At 48.5% G+C, this 18,825-nt stretch overlaps 1 protein-coding gene across 1 annotated transcript in view; it reads left to right on the top strand.

Moving 5' to 3' along the window:
* The window catches only part of CASZ1 (castor zinc finger 1), an 87,623-nt gene extending 71,279 nt beyond the window's left edge, over positions 1 to 16,344 (top strand). Inside the window, exons 14-19 of the mRNA XM_088178769.1 lie at positions 270 to 468; positions 1,002 to 1,173; positions 3,707 to 3,855; positions 5,627 to 5,861; positions 7,220 to 7,513; positions 10,716 to 16,344. Coding sequence (XP_088034895.1) covers positions 270 to 468; positions 1,002 to 1,173; positions 3,707 to 3,855; positions 5,627 to 5,861; positions 7,220 to 7,513; positions 10,716 to 11,971 — 2,305 coding nt within the window. The 3' untranslated portion in view covers positions 11,972 to 16,344. The remainder of the gene's footprint in view (positions 1 to 269; positions 469 to 1,001; positions 1,174 to 3,706; positions 3,856 to 5,626; positions 5,862 to 7,219; positions 7,514 to 10,715) is intronic.
* Positions 16,345 to 18,825: the final 2,481 nt, after the last annotated feature.

Genomic DNA, 18,825 nt, shown 5'->3' on the forward strand with positions numbered 1-18,825 from the left:
TTCAGTTGGAAAAGTGGCCCTCAAAGACTACAGAAGCCACGGTGCATTGCTGTGTTCTGATAACCCAGTTGAAGGAAGTGCAGTAGCTGGGTGGAATTGCAGTAATATTGCCAGCTTCAATCTCCCTGAAGAGGAAGGTGGCTATGGGAAATCTGTGGGCCATGTTTGGAACAGAGGCTTCAGCTGGGCTCCCCTTGAATTAAATCTTGGCAAAGAAACAAATGTGTGAAATGAGTGAAGGTGATGATTGGGTTTTGGATGTATTCCAGTGATCCCTGCTTGGCAACAGACTGCAAGTACGCCAACAAATTCCACTTCCACTGTCTCTTTGGGAACTGCAAGTATGTGTGCAAAACCTCTGGCAAAGCAGAATCCCACTGCCTGGACCACATCAACCCCAACAATAACCTGGTGAATGTGCGAGACCAGTTTGCTTACTACTCCCTGCAGTGTCTCTGTCCAAACCAGGTAAGAGCCACTCCAGAGCAGTGTTCTGGCAGCACTGGGGACAAGGAGATGAAGGGTCAGGGAGACTGACTCCCCAGCAGGAAGTGAGGCTGTGTGTGGCTTTCTTGGCATTACTACAGAACCATGGAAGTCATAATTATGTGGTTTGGAAAAACATTTGGTTTCTATCAAATGGGAAATCATGATGCTTTTGTGTTTCTTTGACTCGGGCGAAGTGGACAAGGGAATGAGAATAATCTGAGAAAGATGAAATGGAATAAAAATCTGTGATGAATTTGTGATGAATCCAGGGAAAGCCATGAGCAAGGTTTTGGACATTTCAATGTAGAATAGTGTATTACAGAGTACACGACAGCGATGTGAAAATACTCGAGAGGGAACGAGGTGCCTGGCAGGTTGTGGAAGATAAAATGAGGTCTTGAGTGTCAGTGCAGGCCCCTCTGACACCTCAGAAGGAACAGCAGTGGTAGCAGGCAGCTGAGAGTGCACTGGTGTCAGACCTGCCTGAAGCTCTGTGCCTTGTGTCCCCCCAGCACTGTGAATTCCGGATGCGAGGCCACTACCACTGCCTGCGTCCTGGCTGCTACTTCGTCACCAACATCACCACCAAGCTGCCCTGGCACGTGAAAAAACATGAGAAGGCAGAGAGGAGGGCAGCCAATGGCTTCAAGTACTTCACCAAGCGGGAAGAGTGTGGCAGACTAGGTGAGTTCTGTCCTGTTTCTCATGTGGTGTGTCCCATGTCCAGGCCGAGAATGCCATAAGTTAGAGCCTGCAACTTATGCTTAAGAGGTATTTGGTCATTAAATCACTAAACAAGAAAGGCAACAAAACATAAAGCAGCTCCTGGTCTGTCCAGTTGAAGCATGTTTTCACAAATAGACCCAAGGTAAATGAATAGAAACTGTACTATAAAGAATTGTGTGTATGAATTTGTCTGGACATACAGCTTCCTCTATTTTCTTCTTTTTATCTGTTTGTCAAAGCCTGTTTTTTGTCTGTGTGTTTGTTTGTTTTTATACTTTGTAGTCTTTTGGACCTAATGCTTGTGTTGGGTGAAATTTAAGGACGCTCTTAGGAAATTTTTTTTTCTCAACCAGTGCTAGTGCAGCATATTGAAAGTCAAATGGCACATAACCAGAGAGATGGACAGGAACATGTAATAAGCTACTCTCCTCTCTCCAAACCCACTCTCCACAGCCCCTGTGAGCAGCAGGGAATACAGAGCCCCTCCCAGAGCAGGGCCTGAATGTGGCACAGGCTCAGACTGGGGCTGGCCCACTTGCCAGAACTATCAGCAGCACTGCAGCAGTTATTAAAACCAAATGCCTCCAGTGTAAAGCTGGTAAAACAAATGCACAACAACAGAAAATAGAATGGATTCCTCTGGGGGTACCTGGAGCTGAAATGCAAGACTCTGAATGGGAATTCCTAAAGACAACTCTATCTTGAACTGCCTGGGATTCACTTAAACCTTCTCATTGTGGCTTGGCAGCATCACAGACCCAATCTTCCCTGTCACTCCTGGTTAGAACAAATGCTGGAACCAGAGAAGGTTCAGAATTACCCTTCTGGGTGCTCTTCCTTCCCACTGCAGGAAAACAGCCACAGTAGCCAGAGCAAAACTTTTCAGCTTTGAATGCATCAAGAATTTGTACCCAAATGGAAGTTTGTTTGTGGTAACCAGGGCAATGAGTGTCAACACACCACGGGCAGTACCTACCTGGGTCCTATTTACACATGGCAGTAGCTGTTATTTACTCTCCTTTTGGTGTTTCAGGTGATAGCAGGGGCTAGACAAAGCAGGACAGTGATATGTGACACCAGCCCACTGGGATGCCCTGGCAACAGGCGAGCCCTCACCTGCCCTTTGTGACAATGTTCCAGTCCTGCAGCACTGTTTGTTCCCTGTCCCAGAGCACAGGGCTGGGGAGGGAAAGTGGGACCTGAACAAACACTCTTGGCCCACACATGAAACACTGTCTGTCAGCTCCACATGGGCTGGGTGAGTCAGGAGCTGTTTGGCAGCCAGGCAGCTGCAGCCTTTGCAAGTGTCAGCAGTGTTTGGTTTGGGAGGATGGGGTACATGCATCCAGCAGCATGTACACTTGCTGTAGGCTGCCCTAAATGACACACATTTAACCAGCACCTTGCTTTTGCCTGCACAGATACAGGCAGCATGGTGGAAATGCGTAGGTGTGTATGTTTTACCAACATGTGCATTCCTTTCTACATCTGTGTACATCCCTGGGGTTTATGTTGTGTATTTATAGATAGCAAGTGCAGAAAGCATTGGCCTGTTTTGTGTTTCTGAACAAACACACATGATAGATTTTTTCAATGTATGTTTCTGTGTGTATAATATGTAAGTGTGTGTGACTGGGGAGAGAGGGGTGAAACACACATGAGTAAAGGTGGGTGGATGGAGATAGATAAGTCAAAGTGAGCCTGTCTGGAGATCTCTGGCTCTGTGTACCTGAGGGTATGGCCAAGCAGGATGGGGAGCAGCAGATCCTGATCACTGAAGTAGCTGTGTCTGGACTGTGACAAGCCTGTGTTTATCAGCTCTGCAGTGTGGCTCTGGGGCTGTTACTGGTATGTGCACGCCTGGCACACGTGGCTGGGGCCACGAGGAGCAGAACGTGTGAAGTGCCAGGACCATGTGAACTGCTTGTTGTTCAGTAGCTGCCCCTATTACACAACAGTTTTGGAGTGGCAATAAACACTTCTGGCTTATTCCTGTCTGACCAGAGCTCACACACTGTCCAGAGCTGGCATGAGACTGCTTTTCTGAGAGCACAGTTAGAGGGAGGAAAAAAAGAAAAATAACTTTTCATTTCTAATCTAATGATGAGCATGTATTTTGATTGTAGCTTCTATGATAGAGCTAAATATCCTGGCTTTGGTCTTGTAAAAGAAAAGGCATTAGCTAAAACTGAAGAGCATTAGGCACTACTAGATGTAATGGCAATGTTCCTGCCTTTATAATGGCACAAAAAGGGATGGGACTAGGCTCATGTCTTAGATTTCTGTACACAGTAATCCTCTCTTGCAGTTGCTCAGCAGGCTGTAGATTGTGGGTTTGGGTTTTTTCATTCAAGACTGTTCCTGAATAACCCATGACCACTGATAATGTTCAGTCCATCAGAAATCCACGTGGACAGCAGCCTTGTCCTGTCCAATCATCTCCCCTCTCAGTACCTTCATGTGCAACATAAAATGGTTTTTGTGTCTGCAGGTTGCAAATACAACCAGGTGAACAGCCACTTCCACTGCATCCGAGAGGGCTGCCAGTTCTCCTTCCTGCTCAAGCACCAAATGACATCCCATGCCAGGAAGCACATGAGAAGGATGCTGGGGAAGAACTTTGATCGTGTTCCTACTCAGGTAGCTCCTTGTTGTGGAAGCTGTAGATCCACAGGCAGTGTGGGCCCCTTTGGCTGCAGAGCCAAGACTTGTACCCAGAGTCCAGGGGAGCTTTACCTGGCTGAACTTACACAAGATGAGTAAAGATGATGAAGCATAAATTGCAAAGCATTGCTTAGTGCAAACAGCTTTTCCTTGTAATTTTGTAGAAAAAAATTGAGAAGGATAACACTAAAATACTCATATTTATAACTTGCAGTCTCTGCCAGCTCTTTGAATATATACAGTTGGCTTATTAAAATTAATGTGCTTAGGATGTGGAAGAATTGAACGTGCTGGTTAAAGCAAATATTTCCTGTTGCATATAAAGAATAATTTGCTCCTTTCACCTAGCATGGGAGAAATACCAATCTTGACATTTCTCTTCCCTTATTGATGTGGATTTAGTTGGGGCATTCCCTGTCCTCTGTTAGGAAGTAGCAGAGTGATGCAATTGCTGCTTCAGTAACACAGAGAGCAACTGGCAGATTAGGTCTGTTTGTTTCCTGAAGAAATGGAAGAGTTTCAGCTGCAGCACTAAGCTGCTGCTCCAAAGGACAGCATCCCTGCCACCTCTCACTTGTTCTTATTCTTTAGATGTTTTAGCTGCCATTGGCTTGAGAGATGAAACAAGCTGTCTTTATTTAAATGCCTGTGGCTGATCTGACCCTAAGAACATCATCTGGTATATGGAAAACAAAAGAGACCATCTGTAGAAGCAAGATGAGAACCCTCTTTTATTCCACAACATGGGAATGAGAGGTCCCTGTTAGTTATTAAGAACTGTCAATAAGTGAACTGTTCAACTCTAGTGCTGCTGGATTTAATGAGTTCACAGATGCTAAGGAACTGGTGTTGCTGTTGTGGCAGCTTTTGGTCTCTAATAAAAAGTTTAGGTCCAAGAATCAGACTTAGGAAGAATTTAATGAATAAATTCATCTTCACTGCTCTTCTAGCATAAGCTGAGTCTAACCCTAAGAATTCTAGTGCACACTGGGCAGAAGAATCTGTATTTAACCTCCGTCTTCTTTCACTGGCAATCCTGTGCCACTTAGCAATGACAAATAGGAGCAGTGGTCTGAGCAGCCCTGGGAGCACACAGCACTTGTCCTGATCTGCTGCTGTGTTCAGCCCATGGAGCAGTGCAGCAAACTGAGGGTGAAACCACAGCTCACAGCATGTGGCAAAGCTGAGCAGATTGCTGGTCTGCCTTTTGAATTGAAATGAAAGCCTCAGTTTCTCCCATGCCCTAGTGCTCTGTGGGCAGTTCATGGCGTGTTTGACCTACCCATGGAGCTGTCCAGGCCACTGCAGCTGCAGGTGACCCCCACGTGTGGCCCTGGTGTCAGTCGGTGCTCCCTGCTGCAGGGCTCAGCACTGACACACTCAGGCTTGGTTCCAGCATCTGACTGCAGCAGGACCCACACAGTGAGGGGGCAATGCCAACATTAACACCTCCTCTTTGTGAACCATCAGAATCCACACACCAGGATGCTGGTGCCAAGATTAACACTCCCAGCTCCCCAGTGCAGCACAATTCACATACCAGGATGCATGTGCCAGGTTTAATGCTCTGAGCTCCTAGTGCAGGAGGATTCATGCTGCTGGCCCCAGTTCATGGGTTCCACTCACAAGCACGTGCCAGCTATCCCTCATGAGCTGTGGCAGAGGGAGATAAATGTGCAGACAGATGGGTTTGGTCCTGGTGTCTTGCTTCTGGTGTAAAAGTCCCTGTCTTGTTTTCCTGCTGCAGGTTATTGGCCACACTCCAAGAAATGAAAATCTCCCCCAGGTTGGCAGCATGGCACCCAGCCCAGCCTCATCAGGAACCCCAGCTTCCTTTCAGGGACCCCCAAGCATGATGGACACTGAAACAGAAGAGTACATGGATTACACTGGCTGCAGCCCTGGGGGCATTTCCTCTGAATCTTCCAACATGGACCGCAGCTGCTCCAGCACTCCAGTGGGCAATGAAAGTACCTCGGCAGGTAAGGGAGAAGGGCGTGTGGGGATGGATCAGCAGCTGCCTGCTCTCCTGGGAGATAAACTCAGAAACAGAGGCCAGGGGTCACTTGTGCCTTAGAATGCACACTGTGCCAACTTGAGTAGTGCCTCACACTAACCCAGCTCTCTCCAGCACCTGAGAGAAGAGGTCCATCAAAATATAAACCTCGAGCATCCAGGAACTAGCAGCATACCTTTTTCCTCCCTTGAAGAGAGGTTTTTATCCTGGGTCTTGCAGTTGGGTCTATTTTAATAGCTGATTTAAAAAAGAAAAAAAAAATGAGCTGTGGGCCCCTTCTATACTTGGCATTTCCTCTGGTACCTCTTTGAGTTTCCTCAAGCAGCATCTGAAGTCAGGCACTTTGCTGTACTGGTGAAGTAAACAGCAGATCTGACATACACAGGAGATAAAACCTATCACATCTTCAGAAAGCAAAACCTAAAAGTAGCTGAGTTCCCTTCCTCACCCAAAAACTCTTGTTCCACTTCGTGCAGTTGCACAGAGCAGACCCTTCATCCCCACTTTTGGGAAATAAGTTCCTGCCCTGTTTGCCAGGATCATGCAGAGCCATTTCCCCCTGCCCTGCATTACAGGGTCAGCTAGTCAGGAGTCAGATACCTGGTAGGAATTCTGCCATCATGGATTGATGACCAGAGAGCTCTCAGCTGTCCTTCCCAGGGTTAGGTGGGGTATTCTGCATGGGCTGCCTCAGTTTGCTTTAATTCCATACACATTTTCCTTGTTTTCTTTCCCAGCCCACATAAAGGCCAGCACAGCACAGTCATGTTGTGGGAGCACTGCTGGGTCATGGCCCCACGATATTATGGCACCTCCAGAGGGTTCTGCTGGGGCAGTGGTTCCTGGCACTCTTCTGTGCCAGAACTGACCCAAGTGCTAGGAAATGCCCCCCACGCTCTCCAGGCAGGGAGCAGCTCCAGCTGCCCCAAGTGCTGGAGCATCCTCTCAGCTGTTAACTGAAGCAGCAACCCTATAGATGAGCAAGGACCAGAATGACCAAATGAATCCAGAATTCCTGTCTGAAAGCCCGTGTCTCCTCCCCCATACCATAGGCCACCTTACCTCCTGCAGAGACAACTCTCCTCTTCCTGGTGCTGTCAGTTCCTCACCTTCTGTTTCTTCTCTGTTGCAGTTCTGTTCCATACATTTGTGAATGTATTTTCCATTTTCATCATATTGCTTCTGCTCTTGGGTTCTCATTTCGGTTCTTTTGTTTCTTGTTTTGTTGGTTTTTTTGGTTCGGTTTTGTTTTATTGTTTTTTCTTTTCTTTGTTTTTTTTTCCCTTTTTTTTTTCTGCCTTTTTTTCTCTCCACATTCTCCAGGCTGCCTGGTTCCTTCTACTGCTCCTGCTGCTGCCGATGATGCAACCCACACTGCACCACAACCTCCACCACCATCTCTGCCTCCATCTTTCTCACAAGCCCTGCTTAGGTCTCCCCTTCCCACCCTGCCCTATCTCTTCTCTCCATCTTGTCTCTCGTACTCCCTGCTCAGTGCCACCCTGGGAGCCAGCAGAGGCATTGTCATGCCTGCCGCCAGCACCGCTGGGTTCTCGCCCATCATTGCCACTCCAACTCCAGTAAAAAGTGACGTTCCCTTAGTGCAGGATGCAGCAGGTAACACTTCTTTGCTTTCTCTCCGTGTCCTGTGCCCAGCTCTGTCCCCACTCACCCTGCCCACGTTTTTTCTCTGCACCTTTGGGTCGGTAGAGCAGCCGAGGTCACTCTGTGCCTGAGCAAATGTTATCCAAGGGCCCAGCCATGCCTGCTCCTTTTCCTTGCTGACACAGTAACCACAGCCGAGGGGAAACAAACCACAGCAAATCATTCACAGACATTGGGATGGATAACTGAGAGTAATTGCCACCAATTCCTAACTATGAGAAAAACCTAACAAAATCCACACTTAACATGCATTTTCAGTGTCTTGGTAACCTCAAAGTGGCCACAGAGCAAATGTTTGCTCATGTGGCATTAATGGGACTTGGACTTCTTGGTTAGATCTTCCAGGCCACCCAAGGCAGTGCCTGCCATAGTTTGCTGCACAGATCTCAGCAGGTGAATGTCTGATGAGGTACCCAGGTCCTGTGTTTCAATTGATCTTGCAAACTTCATTTGAAGCCACAAAGTTCAGGGGTGCCTTCCCAGGATGAGGAGTACAGGCAGTGTCATGTGGTGACATCATCAGACAGGTCAAGCTGTTTCTCACACTCATTATTTATATCTGCTCTAATCAGCTGCAGAAAATACAGATAGATTTTCATTTTAAACTGCCGTGATTCCCATGTGTGACTAAGATCAGAGATGTCTCAGGCTGGGTATTCTCATTCCATCTGGGAATGGCTTTAGGGTGTGTCTCATTTTTGGTTTCTTTTCCCAACTCTTAGCTCTTTTCTAGTTAATTAAGGACATCTTTGTGCTTAAAGTTCACACTTATGAGGCTTCTGGCAGCCTACAAATGTCCCAGTCATTCTTCCTGCCAGTTTTAGTAATATGTAAATCCAAGGTCAGTGGTTGGGAGTTCGATTGGAAGACCAGCTTCACAGGTTTCCAACTCCAGTTCATAGATTTTTCTCAAGAGACTTGGCAGGAGAAGGATCCTTGCCTTGTCCAGAGCAGTGTGTGCCAATTAAGAAAAATGACAAGAAACTCTCTCTTTGCTTCTTTTTTAACTGAATTGCATGCAGCATGAAACATTTTAACCTTGTGCTGTGCTCTAATCAAATATTTTTAAGTGTCTTTTGTTTTTACCTTGGTATGGTTTGGTGAATGCTGACATTATTAGTGGTTAAAGAAAGAAGCTTATGGAAAACACCATTGAGATTTGGTGGAGACCACATCCCCTGAGGCTTGTAATCTTCCACGGGGTGCAGGGACTGAACATTGGCAAAAGAGGAGACTGCACCAAGGTGTCATCTCTCTTCCTTATGCCCTTACTCCAAAACTTTGCCTCTATGAGAAAACAGAACTGGTTTTCAACTAAAGTTTTAAGCACATCTGTTTGAACTATTTCAAAAGCTGTCTAGATACAGAGTTTTGAAGTAAAATTTAAATTCTACTTACTTCCCATCCAGTCTTTTCTCTAAGATGAGTTATCCCTTATTCCTGTCCAAAGACAGACAATATGAGCATTAATTAATTAATGCTAAGGAACTTGATGGTTTGGCTGTAATTTTATTAAAAGGAGTTAATGTGGACAACAGCAGCTTGTCCAGGCACCACTGCACTTACACGTGTTGGCTGGGAGTGGAGAACTGGATTTTACAATACCAGATGTTTAGCAGGGAGCAGAGAGTAAATTGGTCACAGATTCTGTAGTTAAGAGCCTGCCAATTTCAAGTCTCCAGTGGCAGAAAGTTATTCTTTCCCTGGTAGCTGGTTAAATCAGCCTTAGCATGCAGTTTCCATCGTTCTCACTCCCTTGGTCTCACCATGGATGACCTAAGCTGCTGTCCTGAGCTCAGAGCCATTAACAAATGGTGTAGAAAAACCTTTTGTTCTTTGCTCATATCCCACAAACTGTAGAGCCCAGCCACGTGGGAGAGGAGGTTCCTGCCACCACTGCCATTGGCTTGTGGGGGGGTTTCCTTCAGTGGTCACCACCTTCTCCCAAAGGGTCATCACCTGTAGTAGCTGTGCACTGCCAGAAAGGAAATGATTTACACCAGACTGTCCCTTCAGTGCCCCAGACAAGGATGCAAACTGCTCTGGGTTCTGGAGCCCTATGCACCGTGTGTCACAAATTGTGCCTCTTTTAAGAAGATGGCAGTTTCAGTAGGGAGAGAGTGAAAAAAAAAAAAGTGTATGTTAGTTGCAAGCTATAATTTCTAATTACGCTCACAGTTCTGCACCTGGTGAGAAATTCTTGCCTCCAACCTTGTCTGTGCTGCATGTTGATACTGGAGATTGTGGGTTGATTCTGGGAGCAGCAAGCAGAGAAGAAAAAAAGTTAATAGATACATTGAGGTCGAGTCCTTGATGTTAGTGGGATCCTAGGGGACATGAGCAGTAGCCAGTTATGTTGGCCCTGTGAATCAAAGTGGAAGATAGATGAGGGATCTTTATTTATACTGGGGGCATCGTGGAATTTTTGAGACCCAAGGGAATGCTGCAGAACTGGTATTTTCTCTCAGAGTCCACTGGCTAGTGATGATGAGAATTAGCCCCATTGAACATCTGTCCATCTGTCTTTCTAAGTGCACTCATTGTAATATGTAGGCTCATTACAGTGAGGGATGTTGCAGTCTCCTGGCCAAAGTCCATCCTGTTTCTATAAATTCCACCCCCCCGTTGCAATTTTAATCACGCATGGGATCTTCCTTCACTTCCTGCCTGTCCTTGGCAATTGTAGTGCATTACAAGAGCCTGGGTAGGGGAAAACAGTGCACACCTACAAGCTTTTAGCACAGTGCAACTCTTTTTGCCACCCCAGTGAGCTACAGTAACACACCTCAGCTCTTGGACTGGAACAAGCCAGCTCCTCCCTATTAAACTCTGATTTAAAGGAAAACGGGACTAGAGATCAGTTACGCAGCAAGAGAAACTGTGAAAGTAGCAAACCAGAGAAGCACCAGTTGACATTTGTACCAGATCAGGTTTGCCAGAGCAGAGACAAGGCGGGATGTGCAGGAAACTGAGGCAGTGATGTCCTGCAGGCAGCCCCAGTCCTGGAGCTGAGGCTCACTCAGAGCTCAGGGACGAGCGGCAGGGTGGGAGCAGTCGCACTTTTGTGTCTTGGCAAACCCGGAGCTTGCCAGGCCGGCCGGGAGCTGGAGAGAGCTGGCTGTCAGCAACACCGCTCTGCGCTTTCTCTCCTCAGGGAACACCATCACTATGCCAACAGCCTCGGGGGCCAAGAAGCGTTTCTGGATTATTGAGGACATGTCCCCATTTGGCAAGCGCCGCAAGACCGCGTCCTCACGCAAGATGCTGGATGAAGGGATGATGCTGGAGGGATTTCGGCGCTACGACCTCTACGAGGACTGCAAGGACTCCAGCTGCCAGTTCTCTCTCAAGGTTACCCACTACCACTGCACACGGGAGAACTGCGGCTACAAGTTCTGCGGCCGTACCCACATGTACAAGCACGCCCAGCACCACGACCGTGTTGACAACCTAGTGTTGGATGACTTCAAACGCTTCAAGTCTTCACTGAGTTGTAACTTCCCAGACTGTCAGTTCTCTGGCAATAGCACACACTTCCACTGTCTGCGCTGCGGCTTCCGCTGCACCGACAGCACCAAGGTGACGGCGCACCGCAAGCACCACGGCAAGCAGGACGTGATCAGCGCCGCCGGCTTCTGCCAGTTCAGCTCCAGCGTGGACTGCGAGGTGCCCGACTGCAAGTACAAACTCAAATGCTCCCACTTCCACTGCACCTACCCTGGCTGCAAGCACACAGTGGTGGGGATGTCACAGATGGACTCTCACAAGCGCAAGCACGAGAAGCAGGAGCGGGGGGAGCTGCCTGCCATCTCCCCCGGCCCCGAGGGCCTTGCCCACTCCACTCTTGAGTATGACATCCAGAACTCTTCCATCAGCCTGGACAGTTCCCTCAACCTCAGCACTGACAACAACAGCTCCCTGTTCTTCCTGCAGAACGCGGCCGGCGTGGGGCTCGGGGACTCGCTGGACCTGAGCAAGAAGGCGGCGGAAGGCGGCGAGGGCCCGGCCCCGAGCAGAGCCGGGGCTGCCCCGCAGGACGGGAGCGCGGCGGCGCCCGCAGCCGCTGCCGGGGAGGACGAGGACGACTCCTCCCAGGAGGATGAAGAGGACGATGAGGAGGAGATGAATGAAGAAGAGGACGATGATGAAGAGGAGGATGACGATGATGATGATGAGGAGGATGAGGAGGAGGAAGACCTGAACACAGATTCTGAAGAATCGCTGCCGGACCCTGAAGGCCTGGCCGCTAAAGAAGATGGAGAACCAGACGAGGGTGCTTCTTCCACAGAGCGTGGCGATGCTTCCCGGCCACAGGGCGAGCCAGCCCTCACTCCAGCCCCAGCCCCTGCCCCTGCCCCTGCTCCAGCTGCTGCCTCAGCCTCCACTGCTGCTCCAGCAGCTTCTCCTTAATCCCAGAGACAGCAACGGCAGTGGTTTGGTTTTTCTCCTACACAGAATTACTGAGAGGACCCCGTACGAGGCAAGAACAAAGATGGGGATGGCAAATGAAAAACGAACTCCGTGCCACAAACGAGAGAGAGGAAGGAAGGAAACCCCTGCTCCTCCCCAGGCCCCAGAAGAGATCAGCTGGCAGCAGGACTGGTGCTGCATCACTCCATCCTACAGATCCCGGAACCGGGGGCAGGATGCAGCGGGAAATGCCCTTTCTATGGACATGAACCCTGAGGGCACCCGCTGCTTTTCCTTGCTCCCTGCACGGTGCGTGGGGCCTGTGCCCATCTGGGGACCCTTTTTTATGGGCGGGGCTCTATCCCCCCAGTTTTCTTTCTGGGTTTTATTTTTCCATGTTTTCAGTTGTACGATAATAATAATAATCTCCACTTCTTGGAGGGGGGTGGGTGGGAACAAGAGGTAATGAATTTTAGAAATATATATTTGTGTGTGTGTCTCTCTATATATAATGTACACACACACACACATATATAAAATTAAAGGAATTGGTGTCACAAAGACAAGTAGCTCAGCTTTTGCCAGTGGGAAGGAGGGGGTGAGGAGTGTGCTCTCTCTCTCCACCCTTCCCCCTTCTTTCTCCAGCATTAAATGGCATCAGACAGCCAGGGTGGGAGTGGGTATTTATTGTCACATAAATGAGGATGCATTAATGAATGAGCAGGGGTGGGAATGGGACACTCCTCTGTTCTTCCAGATCCTTTTTACTGTTAATGATAATAATTTTGAATGCTATTTATATTGTAAAATTTTCTCAGTCTACACTTTCTCTGTAGGACACCTCTCCTCATCCCTGCTGTTCTGACTGTAGGGATTTAGCTGAAGTAACCTGGGAAGAACAGTTAGTTCTAGCAGGCAGTTTAAAGGGTCTGTCACACTGGAGGACTGGGGTTACTCTGCCATCCAGTTCCATCTCATCCCAACCCCTCGGTGCTTCCTCTCTGTGGAGGGTGAGGCGTTTTTGTGGTGCTTCAGTATCCCCATCTCAGGAGCTGTGAGCTGCCCCAGGTGCAGCACAGGGAGCACCCAGCTCTCACAGGAGCGTCCTGGTCACTAAAGCAGCCTTGAGAAAGGGCCCAGCTCTGCCCCGGGCAGTCGGACCGGGACAGGTCCAGGTGGCAGCGCTGGTCCCCAGCCCTGTGCTGCAGACACGGCGCTGTGTGACGGGCACGGATCTCAGGTGACTCTGGCAGGGCACGCTCTGAGCCCCCTGGCGTGTCCTGCCCGGCTCTGGGTGGGGAGGGGACAGCCCTGTTCTGCAGCAGGACCGGCTGCCCAGCCCTGGGCTTTGACCCTGCTGCACCCCCAGCCCAGAGCTGGGGAGGTGCCAGCTCGGAGCTGCTGCAGCTCTGGCCCGTCCTGGCAGGGCTGAGGGCTCGGGCACTGCACTGTGCCGGCTCCTGCCACCTGCAGCAGCCTGGGCTCTCCCTGCTCCCAAACTCTTCCCTGCTGTCTCTTCCCGGCCTGGCTGGGAGCACACACTACAGGCACTGGCCCGGACCCCGCGGGGGCCACAGTCCGACCCCAAATCCTTGCCTGAGCCTGCAAGGGCTTCTCTACACACACCAGGGCACCAGAAGGACTAGTATGAATTAATTCTGAGAGTTATTTTGGTGCCAGTTTTAAAGTATACCAGATTAATCTGAGCTTTGTCCTTTTAAAAAAAAAAATTCTTTTTTTTTAATACCATGCAGACACCCTCTCCCCTCCTCAGCTCCATGAGCACTTCAGCTGTAAGGGATCCCCAGGATTTCTTTTCACCCTGAACAGATAAAGGCCTCACGAAGTTTGGGTAGCTTTTTTTTTTTTTTTTTTTGTTATTTCCCTAAGGAACTGGTGCAGATCAGGTCTGATTTATAAACAAGCAGCTCAGCTGTGTAAATGTGGGGACAGAATGTTCAGCTAATGTTTCAAAAGGAAAGGAAAAAAAAAAGTTGTACAGTATTTTTCCTGTAAAGGTTATTACTATATATAGAACAAAAGAGAAACCACCAATGCCAAGGGGTGGAGGGGGAGGTGTCACCTGCCTTCTGGATAGCCCTTACATATGGTTAATTGTGTGCAATTTTTTTTCTCCTTTTTTTTTTTCTCTCTCTTTTTTCCCCTTTTTTTTTTCTCTCTTTCAATGTAGTGTATGTTTGTAGGGGTGGCAGGGGAGGGGGGCCTTAATGCCGTGGTTTGAGGCTGACTTCACACTCCCAGCACTGACCAGACCTGCACGATTCCGAACTCTAACTTGAATTTTGTAGAGATGAAACAAATGAAAACAAATGAAATATTATCACTAGTTTGTAGTTTATTTAATTCTTTGGAGTTCTTTTACTCTATCAGCTATTTGTGTGGCTTTTATTTTTATAGGGGGTTTTTTTGTTGTTTGTTTGTTTTTGTTTTGTTTGGTATATCCCCTGCCCTCAGCTGTGTGTTTCCTAGCACAACCCCATTCTTGAATAGAATGAAGCTCACGTTCCTGGGGCAGAGTGATGGAATGATGCCCTGGAATTTCTCAAAATGGGATGGGGCAAAAAAGATTTTACTTTACTAGCATTTGCTGCAGGTTCTGTACTTGTACATTTTTCCCTGTGTTCAGCTACTTAGATAGTACGGTGATGGGCTCCAGGAGGAATCCTTAGGTTAACACAAGCCACATCTTGCAAAGCAGATGTGATTATTTTGTACAGCCAAAATCAAGAGGATCTCTGTCGGTGAGTGTGGGAGCAGGACCGAGCCCTGCTGGGGGCAGGTCCTGCCCGGGCACACGGAGCTGGAGCCAGGGGCCACCAGAGGCTCCCTTGGGCCACCGTGGCTGTTGGAGCTCTCCCCTGGCACACGGCAGCAGAGGGCAGGGATGGAGCAGGGGGGAAGGCAGGGCTGTGTGCAGCAAGGGCTGAGAGGTGGCCGTGGCTCTGCAGTCCGGACACGACAGCCCGTGCCAGGGGCAGCTGCTGGCCCGTCCCTGCTCCCGTGTGCCAGAAGGGCCCGTGTTTATCTATGCACACCATTTTCTCCCCCCAGGCACCCAACTTCTCCCCAGCATCTCAGCCCTTCTCCCCAACTTCTGTCACCTCTTCTCTAGGAGCTGGCACAGGGAATGAGAGTTCTTTCCCACCGGGCTAGAGGTGACCCCTGAGCAGGGCCAGGGGCCCTGGCAGGACAGTGGCCACCGGCCAGCCTGGCCCCGTCCTTCTCCCACTCCTGTTCCTGTAACTCTTACACTGTCTCTGTTTGCAACAACAACAAAAGAAAGTGGAACCCGACTTTTTATTCTGCCATGTTCAGGCTTTAATTCAGCGAAACCCTTAAGCAGATGACTCTGAGTGGGCCCAGGTTTAAGCCCGAGCTTAAGTGCTTTTCTGAACAAGGGCCTCGACAGCACAAGGACCCCATCAGAGCAGGTGGTTTTGTCACTGCAAGCTCTCATAGCAATGGGACTGCCCAAAGAATGACCAGAGAAAGAGAGGGAGATTCAACTGGCTCTGTAAGGAGGGGAAGGAGGAGAGAGGAAATGGAACTGTTTTGTCCAAAACAAGATAAAAACCAAACAATAATAAACCATGAGATGGACCCTCCTGATTCTGCTACCATTCACTGCTGAAGAGCAAAAAAATTAAGTGAAAACTATTGACTAGATTGTTCATTCTAGCCACAAACTCAACTGGATTAAAGTCTGCGTGGAAGGAATTTTGTAAAGAAAAATAAATTTCAAAAAAATTTTCCAATGTAGCAAAAAAAAAAAAAAAACAACTTTAAAAAAACAAAAATTAAAAAAAAAAAAAAGACAATGAGGGAGGATTCTAGCCTTTTGTAATATCCATATTGCACACTAGGACTATAAGCCATTGCTAGCTCATTTTGAATTTTAAATGTGTAATTTTATTTTGTTTTGTTGTTGTTTTTTTTTTCTTTCCATGGGGGAGGGGGGAAATAAATGCTTGAACCACCAATGCTCTTTTTAATGTTTTATAAATATGTATGTGTATATATATAAATATAAAAATAATATGTATGCACATATATATGTGTGTGTGTATATATCTATATGTATATACATATATATAGATATATAGATATATATATAGGTTTTGAGACAAAAATGCAGAAAGTGAAAAAAAACACCCTAAACAGGATGGTGTGCTCTGATTTACTTGAATCTGGTCTCTTCAGCACCTGCGTTATTAAGAACTGAATATTTTTCCACTTGAATTTAGTGCTATTAGAAATTTAATATATGTGTTTTATTTATTTGATTTTTTTTTGCATGACTGATGCAAGGTTTGACATTTTCACTCAATAAAAACTGGAAAAAAAACCCCAAAGTTTTAAGTGATCAAGTTGTCTTCTTGCCTGAGGAGGTGTTTGTGTTTGTAGGACTTTGGGGCAGGTGGGATGCTTTGGACAGGCTCTGCTGCAGCTCCGTTCTCCAGGGAGGTGGAGGGAAGGGAATTCTCTCTGCATGGTGTTAAGGTTTCCCAGCAGCCCTGAGGTTTTATCTGAGTTGCCATCAGGGCCCTTCACAGACATGATGAGAGCATGAGCTCATGCTCACAGCTCCACGGCTTGCAAAGGGACATGGAATGGGTCTCTGTGCCTCTCTGCCTTCACCAGAGAACCCAGGAGCAGCCAAGCAGCGCCTGCCAAGCCTGGTGCATTGGCAGCAGCTGCTCCTTATTAGCAGAGAGGATTACACTCCTCTCTCTTTCAAAGCCCCCTGGCTGCTCTGCTGCAGCTCCCAGCCATCCTGTTTTCAGATGTCATTATTTGAACATGCTCCTAATCCAACCGTGGAGCCCAGAGGTTTGTTCTCACTGGAGCTCTGCCCACAGCACATGGAATATTTAAATGGCCATGTTTCCAGGTGGGGACAGGGGACACGAATGACACAATTCATTGCTGGAAAGCTTTTGCTGGAACTTGCCTTTTCTCAGTGGGACTATGACTGGAACTTCATAAAAGAATGACTAAGTTGTAGGAGAAGCTGCAAGCTGGACAAATCCAAGTCTCACTATTGCATTCGTTCCAAGCCCTTCCAGGTGGAGACAGTGCAGTCCTGCACCCACAGCCCTGCAACCACTGCCCCTGCACCTGGTGAGCCCTGGGAAGCAGCAGACACCAAGCAAGGTCACTTGTTCTAATGTCAAGACAAAAACTGGGCCGTTGCTGCTGCCCTTGTACTTTGATACCTCAAGTGTATCCCTGTAATAGGCTTTGAGTCCTCTGGCAGACACTGTCACATGGAAATCACTCAGGCTCCACCTTCTGGGTCTCCGCTGGAATCTTGAACAGATTCCACCAGTACCTGAAAGCTGACAAAACCTACAATTCCTACCTACAAAAAACAATTCCTACCAAATGGGTGAGGGAAAAGAAGGAAAAAAGGCACTGAGCATTTCCAGCACGGGAGGCACTGTTCTTTATGCCAGCCCTGGGGCAAGAAGTGGGCTCGCTGGAATCCCTCAAACACTTCTTCCCTCGCAAGGGTCAGGCATTGCTCAGAAGATGGGAGCACCGTCCATCCTGAAGCAGATCCCTTCATCTTCCCAGAGCAAGGCTGGGTGTCCTCGCCCCAGTCCTGCTCTTGCCCCTGAAGTGCCCCAGGCCCATCCTAGCTGAGGAAGGGTGGCCAGCAGAGGCAGCTTCCCTTCTTCCTTTTGCTCTTTTTTGGCAGGAAAACTCTTAAACAAACAAATGAAGAAACACTGAGGATTTAAGTAAACAGCTGAGGATTTATCTGACAGGCAGACAGAGCTGTTCCCTGCCCCCTTCCCTCCCTTCCCACAGGGCAGTGGCCACCAGCAGCCCCTGGCCTGAGCCCCATTGCTGCTGGCAGCCCCACAGCCCCATCTGTAATCCCAGGGCATGGCCAGGCTCTGCTCAATGCCACAGCTCTGCGATTGGCACACTGAACTGGGCACAACTGAGCCACTTGAACTGTGCCCAGAGCCCTCAGAGGGGAGCCAGGGCCTTCATCCAGTGGCCAGGAGCTACCCCTGCCATCCACATCTTGGGAAGAGCCTGCTGTGCCTGTGCCTGGAGGCACCCAATCCTTGTCCCTGCTGTGCCCAGGCCCCTCACACAACCTCTGTCCCCAGGGCTGGCAGAGCTGCAGCCACAGCAAAGGGGGGACACCCACTGCCAGGGGCATCCACCACACTTCCCCCTTTTGCCACTATTTTACACAGAGCAGCAGGTTCTGCCTGCACTTTTTACAGTTGAGGGGAAAAAGGAGGCAAGAAAGAGATGCAGTCGTGAGATATTTCAATTCCAGGCTGCACCAGGCTTGTTCTGGCAAACAGAAGAGCCTGTCGAAGCAAGAGGGAGTCCCAAGCTCCATCTCACACCCAAAACCTGCCACTGCTGCCATGGAAGTGTTGATATTACTGCAAAAAAGCAGACAGGTAAGCAGGCAAACAGGCACACAGAGATGGGACCTGCTGTTGACAGTGAGGGGGGCAGAAAGCAAGGAATAATTCATCTCTACAGGAAAGCTGCAGCATTTAGCAGCCAGTCCTCAGTGCATGCACAAAGGATGAAACTGCTTAAGTAAAGCAAATCTGCTCAAAGAGATGGAAGAATGTCCACCCCAGAATTTGCTCTGGTTTAATTAAATCAGTTAAAGAAATTAATTTTAGATAGGCATTACTCTAGCTGTGCACACACAAAACCTCAGCAGCAGCTATAGAAGCAGAGGTATGAAGTGAAGCAGTCTGTGAAGTGTTGAAAGGAAAGAGCACGGGGAGATAGACATGAGGAAGGTGAAAGGCAGACACGAGCAGGATGCTGCACAGAACAGCCTTGCC

This window comes from Sturnus vulgaris, chromosome 25 (genome assembly GCF_052056855.1).
Source record: "Sturnus vulgaris isolate bStuVul1 chromosome 25, bStuVul1.hap1, whole genome shotgun sequence".
Lineage (NCBI taxonomy): Eukaryota > Metazoa > Chordata > Aves > Passeriformes > Sturnidae > Sturnus > Sturnus vulgaris.